The sequence below is a fragment of the Homalodisca vitripennis genome, chromosome 2, assembly GCF_021130785.1.
Source record: "Homalodisca vitripennis isolate AUS2020 chromosome 2, UT_GWSS_2.1, whole genome shotgun sequence".
NCBI classification, from domain to species: domain Eukaryota; kingdom Metazoa; phylum Arthropoda; class Insecta; order Hemiptera; family Cicadellidae; genus Homalodisca; species Homalodisca vitripennis.
Genome location: NC_060208.1, coordinates 215,740,180 through 215,751,419, shown reverse-complemented (window position 1 = coordinate 215,751,419; position 11,240 = coordinate 215,740,180). Strand labels below are relative to the sequence as shown.

Here is an 11,240-nt window from a genome sequence, read left to right as displayed (position 1 = left end):
ATTTACATGCTGATTTAGATGCAGAAAAAAAATTGGAGTGGTTGAAAAGGGTGGCAAATCTACGGCTTGCCCCCCCCCCCTGGAAAAATGTGTAGCTGCGGCCAAGAAATGGGACCATTACATTGTATCTCAGAAATAGGAAAATTAGGAGACCTCTACAAATTCTACTAGTGACTATTACGAGAGAACAAATCATTAATTTAACAGTAATTAAATCTAAATTTACAAATAACTAAATTTTCAAATCCCCAGCAGGTTACATGATCTTCAAAGAGATAAATAAATAAATAAAGAGATGAAATATAAATTTGGTTATATGTCCCTCACTCAATATCAGTTCTGTTTTTAGTAGGCCTATGTGTGTTTTAATTGTTGAAAAGGTTTTTATTAGTACATGTTTCAATAAATACTTTGTTAATTCTATTTATCACAGCGTAAGGCAGTTTACAAATAATTTGTAGATTAAAAATAACACTATTCGTCTTTTGGAAGTAATTAAATAAAAATGATTTAATCTTTAAATTAAACGTTTAATTGTTGTTTTTTATAATATTCAAAATTTAAATCCGGCTATGAACACTAAATAAAATAAAATTTTACGTATTTAAAACTACATTCCGCATAAATATGGAGCTAATAATAAACTGTTTTCAACTTTGTATATGTTATTTTATCATGTACTATTTTATTAAACTCTGAATCCTTAAATCCACAAATAATTATGTAATACAACTCAAATAACCGTTAAGAAAATAGTTATTTCAACTGAAAAATATAAAAATATTTAATGAATAACAAAAATCATTCTACTAAAATTATGTGGTAAAAGATTACGCTATATTCAAGAACACATATCTCTTATTACCCCCAACATGTGATCTTAATATTCTTGTCATACATTGGCTTCATATGTGTGTAATATTATTGGCTTATTTTTACAGCCATTTACTTTTTTATGTTCAATTTCAGTCTGAATCGGAACTAAACATATCGTGTGACGCTCTTGTTGCGCTTAAGTTTCTAAGAACTTGCAGGTATCTTTTACAGCAATACCATTTATTACCTATTCACTTATAATTTATTCTTTTTTGTGTGGTAATAACCTTAAGGGAAACTTCGTTTAAATGTATCGTGTGGCTTTCATATTGTAAATGAAGAGCTCAACGGTGTCTTAACACAATACCTGTTGAGTCACACCCGCTGTCCACTGATGATAAGAACAAAGTCCATTCCTTATCTGTACCGTTCGGCTCCAGCTCAAATACGACGATGCCAACTGATAAGAGCTTTGACTCTGTTTTTATTGAGAGTTGCGTCAATAAATACTTATCTGGTGAAGAGGTTTTAATCACTTAGTTGCGAAGCTGTCTGAAGTGATGAAGACATTAGTCGAAGCAGCGGTGCATGCGGCTCTCCCAGCTTTAAATTAGGAAATTAAGCAGCTGCGTGACGAGGTAACTAGTCTAAGGGATGAGTTGGCTGATAGAACGGGCGAGCTGGAGCAATACAAACGAAGAAACAATATCAGCATTTTTGGCGTCAAGGAGGCAGAGGGTGAGAGCACCGAGTGCGAGGTGGTGAAGTTCTGCCGAGAAAACCTGGGCATCAAGTTGCCAGCAGAAGGCTGGCAGCCCATCGTGTCGGTAAGCAGCCAGGACCAGCATCGGATGGACGAATATGACATCGGTCCATCATTGTTCGTTTCATTAGCTACAGGGAAACGGACCAACCGGTGGTTGGTGTATGACGCAAAAAAGAAGAACACAGGAGTTACCATTCGCGAGGACTTAACATTTCGTCATCTGAGCTGTACCGGAGGGCTGTGGCTCTGTATGGTGGCAGCACTTGTACTAGAGATCGCAAAGTGGTGGGTTGACGGATCTGTTGGAAGGGGTTCCGTTCTACGACTCGGCTATCGGATCTACCGGCAACAAATCAGCGCACCTCCAATAGCTTTTAAGTTGTGACATATACTAGTACATATTAATGTAGCCTGTATATAGCCTAAATAAATCGATATGTTTAGTTCATTTTATTACGTGTTGTATATATATATATATATATATATAGTTATTTAATAATTAAGCGTATTATTAATTTCTGTAAGGAAATATTAACTGCTTATTTAATCAGTTTTATTTTTTTATGCTGAATATTGTTTATTATTTTGTTTATGGGTATATGTTGTAGAACTGAATTTTCAATCTAATTACATTTTATATTTTATACTATTATAATTCATATTGTATATTTATTTTCCTGTCGGAACATTTATAATTGCTTTTAGTTTTATGATTGCAAGATATTTTCAATTTATTCTATTAACACTGTATTTATTAAAATATAAGGAGCTGATATTGTCATGCCATGTGGTTAGTTAATGTATTGGACCTATTGCGTATAATTAGGGTATTGTATGTGTGTGTGCATGTGTATGAGTCTGTCAGTGTCGCGGCCGCCGTCTGGAGCGGGTATGTCAAGGCGCCGTTGATTGTGGACTCGGGATAGTGGGTCCACATAGCAGTTGGCCACACCGGTCGCCTCCATCCACAGCTCATGCCCTCTCTCTTTCCTTATCTCCCTATCCTAGACATTTGAAAGCCGCTCATAGCAATGCGCAATCGATGAGGGGACATGTTTATGAGGTTAGAGAAATGTTTGGCCTTCAACAGTTTGATTTAAATGGAATTTCCGAATCCTGGCTTAAGCCGATTGTTCAGTCAAGCGAAGTTATTCTTCCTGGTTATGTTTTGCAACGGAACGATAGAACAAGAAAAATGGCGGTGGTGTTGCAGTGTATATTTGGGAGGGCTTGAATTTTAAACCGCTTCTTTTTTCGCATTCTGTGTACTCGGCTGGGCCAGAGTTTATGTTTATTGAAATTGACCTGTCTGGTTCAGATGTTCTATTACTGGGAGTGTGTTATCGCTCACCCAGAGTTGGACATATGACAGATTTTGAAAATACTCTCTTGCACCAGATGCATAGATATATGTAGTCGTATATTGATCGTGGGCGATTTCAACACTGATTTTATGTAAAATAATCAAGACTATAACTTCAGACAGCTGACTTCCATGTTTGAATCGTGTAATCTAACAATACTGCCTCTGGAACCAACTCATCACACTGCCGAGTCTGACACACTTATTGACCTCATGGTAGTTTCAGAACCACAAGATATCGTCCTTTTTAGGCAGCTTCCAGTCCCTGCCATATCAAAGCATGACCTCGTGTATTGTGTTTATTCATTAAATATACCTAAGAATAAAGCTAGGTTTATCAAGTATAGAGACTTTAAAAACATGAACGAGGCTGAATTTATGTCTGATATTTTATTGATCTCATGGCATAACCTAGACAATCTTGACTTTGTTGATGACATGGTGGATAGTTTTAATAAACAAATTTTATCTGTTTATGATAAACATGCTCCTTATGTGACAAAATGAATAAATAAAAGGCACCCAGTGCCATGGGTAAGAAAGAATATTCTTAGCCTAATGGCCTATGGTGATAGCTTATATCGAAGAGCGAGGCGCTCTAATGATCAGATACTTATGGATCAATATAGTTTAATTAGAAACAGGATTAAACAAATTCTGCGTAATTCCATGCTGAGATATACTAGAGGTCTTTTTGAGAATAGGAAACAGTCGTCAAGCGACTTGTAGCGTAAGGTTAAAAGCCTTGAAATAGGAAAACACAACGTATTTCACAACCGGTTCTTATACCTTTGAATGAGTTAAAACCAATTTTTTTTACATCTTGTAGTCAAATTTTCCGTCAGGAGAAAGTGGAGGACTACTTAAAACATCTTCAAAATCTACCTCACCCGTGATACAAGGTGACGTGTTGAAAACTATACGCCGTATTCGCAGTAATGCTGTTGGGTACAATGGTATCCCAATACACTGTATAAAGAATGTTTTATTTGCTGTCCTTCCAATAGTTTTGTCATCACAATGGAAGTCTGCTTTTTTTGCGTTGGGGTATTGGGGTGGATTCACAGATCCTCACACGTCAACCTGAGCTTATTGTGTGCCCCTTTGATGTTAGAGGGGTAAGCCTATCTTTGTGCCTTTAATTAGGCTAAGAAGCTTTTCCCCGATACTAGCATCTGGTTCGTCGCCTGGTTGTTTATCACCGAAAACAGCCCTTCTCCTTGCTCCCAGTCTCTCACAGTCCAGTATTATAAGTCTGCTTAATAAGATTTCAGCACCAGCATCATGTTCATATTATAGGCCGATAAATATTCTTCCTGCATTATCTAAAAGCCTAGAGAGAATTGTGCACTGCCAGCTCAATGAATATCTATCTTACAACTACATATTAAGTGACTATCAATTTGGTTTTCGCACTAACAACAGTACGGAAACTACACTTTTAAAAGTGACGGATGACATTAAACTCACAGTCAGGGACTAATTCTCAATATTTTCAATTTTCAAAAGCTTTCGACAGCGTATTGTTAGCTAAACTAAGGCTAATAGGGTTTTCTAGTCATTTATGAGCCTTACTTGGCTGAGATCGTATCTGTCAGAGAGACAGCAATGTGTAAAGGTGGATGAAATGACTTCGGACTGGGAAGTTGTTACTTGTGGAGTGCCACAGGGATAGATTCTTGGTCCTGTATTATCCGTGCCGTACGTGAACAGCATTCATTCTCTACTTAAACATAGCTCATATCACATGTATGCTGATGACCTGCAAATCTATTTACACTTTAAAATTGACTCCATTAATGAATGTATCACCAAAATCAATAGTGACATTAAAAACATCGTTATGTGGTCAAAATATCATGGCCTGAGACTAAACCATACAAAAATGAAACCAATCATTATTTGTCCCTCTCGTATATGAAACTCAATAAACTTGAATACTATTGAAACGTTAACTGTAAATGGTAACGCTCTGCCGTACTACAAGGTGAAAGATCTTCGTTTGACTATAAACTCGACTTTGACTTGAACTAACGCTGTTCCGGAGATTTTAAACGGGTTTTCCCATCTATTCACTCACTCAAATGATTAAAGCGATTTTTACCAAAACATATCAAACTGCTCTTGACTAAATCACTTGTTCTTCCACATTTAAATTACTGTAACTCCGTGATCAATGATATGACCATAGTACTTAGTGAGAAACTGCGTTTACGATTTGAGACGTGAGCAACACATCACACCGTTTAATATTCAGTCAAATATTATAAAATTAAAAGATCAAAGATCCATACAATTCTAAAACTAGTTCATTCAATATTGAAATGTGGTTTTCCAAGATATTTTTCTGAATATTTTAAATCTGGGTCTTATGCAGGTGTAAGAAGCACTCGCTCTGGCTCATACATTTTGAGAATGCCTCAGCGCAGGACTGCAGTTGATAAATCAATCTATGTGATGGCTTGTAGGTTACAAGCCAAACAATTACTTCCACCCATAGCTGTTCCCGGTTTGTGGCGAAAGTGAAAAATATGTACCTTAAGCGGTTAGCTTAGGCAAGTCCGTTCTGAGATGCTGTGGGCGTGACATTGGCAGAGAGATGAATGTGAAATTGTGTGTGAAGTATTAACAATAAATACTTTAATTTATTTGTATATTAAAAGTATAATTTTATTTTATGTGTTTTAAGAATAACAGAAGTAGTTAATTTATTAGTTAGATAAATTTTAATTTTAACATGTTAAAGTATTATATTAATTTCACCACATTGTTTAAATGTAATTATTTCATTTTTTTATTCTAAAGGTAATATTTATATAATGTTTTAAATTTTAAGTTGTCGCAGGTTAAGTGTAAGAAGAGCCATGCGGCCCTAACTTTGCCTGTATAAATACAGGAATTTCTATTTCATTTCACTGAACCCTGGCAGTCCGGAGCTCAGTCATTATCTCTCATTGGCCTAGATAACCTTATCCCTGACCAATGAAACCTATTCAATGAATAATTAATGACTAAATATTCTGTTCTTTCAGTAAATTATTGTTCATATTATGATACTCTGTTAGAGATCCACTGTAGTGCTATTCCTGAGGGAGACGTCTCCATATTTTCACTTATGGGTCATTTCAGAAATACATTTGCAGTGATGAAGACCCTTCGAAAAATGAGTAATTTCATTATATGTATGTATATATTTATATTTATGTATAAACGTGTGCATATTGATCAAAATCAAGAAATTAGGGCAACAAGATCAACTTAACTTATGTCACTGAAGATATCTTAACCGGACGCAGACGCTATTAGACCGAAATGGGTTTCCGAGTCTGCTATATGTTTATATTCTATTTATCAAGAATCAAGAATCAAGAATCAAGAAGATTTATTGTCGTTAAATACACACAGGTACAATAGACATTGTCAGACAATATAAATATATATAATCTATTAAAGTTCTATGGTGGTTATAACACAGTAATAAATGTTATCACAGTAAAAAATATTATCAGAGCATTAGAGTAAACAAACTAAACTGCGGCTTCAGAAATGTAATTGATTTAAACTAGACATATAAACAAAATCTGAATCAATAATAGTTTAATTTAACTTTTGGATCTCTTAACTACGGAACCTAAAATCATAAGTAGGACTAGATGAATTCCTACTATCATATTGCTCTATCATATTATATCATAGATGCATTTATTAGGAAAGCTACGCCCTTCGATTTTATAAATTGCTAGCGATGCTGTGGGTAACTGCTAGTCTAATAATACCAGTATTTGATTGTATTTGGGGTTTAGAACCTGGTGTGTTCTTAATTTATTTAAGTGTTACTTTGTTCTTAAATTTAATCTAAATTAGACGAAAATTAAAAAGTTTTATAATTCAGCGAAAGGATTATCCATGTTCTTTAGACACCCTGCTCAAGACAACTATGTGCAAATCCTGAAAAGAAAGCGCAAGCCTCGCGCCGCTCCATACTCCCACGTAAGACAGTAGGACTCCACATCGGGTGAATTACAAGAGCCAGAGTGCGACGCGGCGTTGCCAAACTCCCGGCATCCAGACAACCGCAAAGATTTACAATAAATATACGCTGAGCAAATACGAGACGATAGCAGCGCCGTTAACGTCAGGTGAGCGGGAATCCTCAGAACTAAAAAATATACGCCGTCAATATTTTAAAACTATCTGGCGGCCGAGTAGATTTGTAAATTTTCATTTATTTGAAACCTCTTAATATTCTAGAATTATTTGAAGTGTCGTAGTTAAGGGTAATAATGTAAGGTACAGAATGGTATAGTTTGATCAGGCTTACAGTATGGCAAGTAAACATTGACACGGAATAATCATTTGGTGGCCGTATACGGCCGCTGCATGCACAGGCCGCCAGATACAATGCAGTTTCACACATGTTCGGCTGCCAGTTGCTGTCAAAGATTTATATATATATATATATTATATATATATATATATATATATATATATATATATATATATAATTTCAATAAACATTGAATCACAAAAAGTATTAATTTATTGAAATTAAATTAGGCTATTGCCACTTATACAAATTTAATGAATATAAATAAAAGTCATTTGACAGGTATTTGGTCTCCCGATCATATGTTAGTTTGGTTATTTAAACACACATTGGAAAGAAACGGCCCAAGTGCAATATAATTGAATCGTATAAAGGTAGGGCTCTGTTGTGTAATGGTAGCACATTCACCCGGCAAATGAGAGATCCGGGTTCGAGTCCCGGTGGAGCAAGTACTTTTTGTGATTCAATGTTTACTGAAATTAAATTTGGCTATTGCCACTTACTCTAATTTAATGAACACTAAACTATGTTTAATGGTATAAATATTTGATATGTATCTCTCCTTACTGCAATGAATTGACGAGAAAATAATTAAATATATTTAATAATTAGGTATGTAGTTTGGATTAACTAAATATATCTCCGACATCCACCTTTTTAAAATTGTATTTGCTTTTGAGTTATTAAATGATACAATTAATATTATTAATTAAATATACTATTAATAAGAATAAAAAAAGAATAAACGGCAATAATTTATTTCATGGCAAAATATATGATTGATAACTTCTGTTGTATGTATATATAGAACAGTATGAAATATCAAAAGAGAGAGAGAGCAAAAGCCAGATGTTTCTGAACAAGGGCGATCGCGATCACAATGAAAGGACAATAAGACGATGATTGATGACTACATCAGGATGTATCAGATCATAAATCAGTCAAACTCATGAGAAATAGATGACATTGTTTAATATCGTCTGGTATTCATTTAATAATAGGTTGGATTTACAGTCAGAACCCGAATAAACTAACTTAGTGTAACACTTAGTTTACAATACGTTTACAGCAAAGCCATGATACAGGTTATTTATTAGGTTAAAATATATTTAATACGTTTAATACACTTGATTACTATAAGAAGCATGATGTGCTAATATAACGTGGCTGGTTGCAACTTGTACGTTTATCAGTGGGCTCATATATTTACCTACAGGTTGGGACACTCATTGTAAAACATACTATGCATCGAATACGCGTACATTATAAAACTAGGCTCTAGGCATTTATTTAAAAGTAAATTTAATTTTAAACCATGGTAAAAGCCACGCAGAGGGATTGATATTACTAAAATCCGGCATGTGTAATAAATATACATCTCGTACTTTGTTAAATGTTGTATTTCTTGATGTAACCATCACAGTATATATCAAACTCCATGTCCAGTTATCCTTCTTTCCCTTGGAGCTGATCTTCAGGTTCCCTTTCTATTCTAAACGTAGCGTCAATTCAACAGTAGACACGTTCAATTTTAATTTCAGAACATTTTCGAATAACTAGTTTTTTATTTAGTGTTTTACATTAACACCAACAGCCTTAATACCTTTTGATTTTTCGAAGCTTGATGATGGCAAAAAGTTTCACCAGAAAAGTGGCATAATCAGAACCTTGAATCGTGGTGATACGCTTACTCCATATTAATCAAAATAAATACATCACAAACAAATCATAAATATAAAACCACCATAACAAAAAATCTTTCCGTTAGAAGGTTCGCGAGATTAACTGAATTTGCAACTGGATCTCATTTCTCTTTTTGTGTGAGATTTAGCAGTACTAGTTTAAAGAAAATGTTTAAAAGTACCTTAGTACGAAATACTCTGTTTGTACACATATGTGGGTTTGGGAAGCCTATTTTTGTCAAAAACTTTGTACCAAATGGACAAAACACATTGGGGTGGACATCTCTGAGGTCGTAGTAATAAAAAATCAGTATGCAAAATGTATTTACAAGTTTAATATAGTAAATATTAACTACAAGCACTATCTTATATGTTAAATAAAAGTATGACTTGTCACGTTGCTAAAATTATATGTGGAGGGTTGCCGTAATGGTTCCAATATTCTTTGGGAATTTGGCATACGAACTTAATAGTTTAATAAAACTGGACAGGTGATTTCCCTTCATGTCGATGTAAACCCACACGCCTGGCTCGTCATCATTTTGGCTCGATATTGCAGCTGTAGTCACAAAAAGAAAGATAAGAATTAGAGTAGTCCTCAAAAACGAATCGCTGTAGGTCTAAAGATAATACTTTAAAAACTCATCTAAAACTAAATCGAGACGGGATTAAGTATTTATCGAGAAAACTTATAATAAAAAAGTCTCGTCAGAAACACAACACTGCAAGTTTTATACATTCAATATGGGTAACTTTACATTTACAATTTTACTAATATAATAAATTTAAAATATAATATTTCGCGTGGAAGGCCTCATTTATATTAAGAAAGTTTATAATTTTACTTAGGGATAAGGCGCGCCTGGACTTGCTCGGCAGCTACCAGTTTAGCTATTAAGATCAATATGGAAAAGATTACTTCACGTGTCATATAGGTTATTATTCTGCCAAGAATTAAAATCCAATTACACCATAGAAGATTAATACTAACCATTAACGAGGAACAGGTTTAAGAAAATATATGTTCTACATAATACACCTAAATAAGGCTACAACTTTGTACATTTGATGCTACTAATACAAGGTATTTACTTTGGGATATGTGGGTTTGATTTCCTGCAGTGATCAAGAAACTATACACACGTAGGACTAAGAGGCATAGTTAAAAAAGCGCCCACTTGCGACTGTTGAAATTTACTTTCCGTTAATTTTAATTGTATTTACTTTGATTCGATGCTCTAATCATTAAAATATGCACATGCTTAGCGCAGAACATCCTATTTCAATTAACAACCGACTAATTCCAGAATGCTTAATCTACTTTCAGTACACGGAGTTTCTTTGGAACATTACACCTCTGGATATGGATCCCTAGTCTGCAGAATAAAGTTGGTATTAGATCTAACACCTTTACTTCAAACAGTTATCCAGATGCGTCGGCAAACCTACACGCATGTGTGGACATTCACAATGGGTGAATCTATCAGAATGTTCCGACTAAAATAATGTGTGCATTCATTTTATGGGAATTGTTGGATTTCACTAGAAAGAAATTAGAACCATCATTTCAAATTAATTGCTGATCCGATTCTATAGCAAAAGAACTAACTATATTTTAATCGAAATCGCGAGTGTTTTTTTTTATTTTTGGCTACACGCATGTGCACTTCTGATTCGCAACAGTTAGTACACATTTCACACCATCGTAGAATCTTCCTTATTTCATCTATCAGTTATATACTCACACAGGTCTGAGAAGTCTACTTCAGTCATATAGCGTCTAATTTCAACTATTGTAATTTACTTCCGGTGTAAGGCATTTTCGGTGCTATATTTAAGGTCGCTTTGTTGCCCCAATCAAGAAAATATATACATACACAGTTCTAAGAAGCTTACTTCTGTCATGTAACAACTAAGATTGATTTTATAAAGGTCTTAAAATGTACAGTATAATCTAGACAGTAACTTTGTCTTTGATATATGCCCCGCGTTCCTAATGTTGCGAAGATGTGCGGTTTAAAAGTATATATTTACTTCAATTTCCTATTTCAATATCTGGAGGAAACGTTGAATCAATAGTAAGTGTTACTTTCAAGTTTACTCTATGGTTTGAAGACTATAAATGGACATACATTTACAGTTGGAAATAAATAAATAAAACAAATTAAGCGTTGTCACAGTACAATTTTTATATTAAATTAATTGTGTTCAATTATATTTAACAAACTTTGTAAATGAATATTTCTCAACTTTAGAGATTAAGATGGAATTTTCCTTGACCTATAT

At 34.3% G+C, this 11,240-nt stretch overlaps 1 protein-coding gene across 1 annotated transcript in view; it reads left to right on the top strand.

Annotated features, from left to right (window-relative positions):
* Positions 1-6,851: 6,851 nt before the first annotated feature.
* Positions 6,852-11,240, top strand: part of LOC124355993 (procathepsin L-like) — a 37,358-nt gene continuing 32,969 nt past the window's right edge. Inside the window, exon 1 of the mRNA XM_046807139.1 lies at positions 6,852-6,935. Coding sequence (XP_046663095.1) covers positions 6,852-6,935 — 84 coding nt within the window. The remainder of the gene's footprint in view (positions 6,936-11,240) is intronic.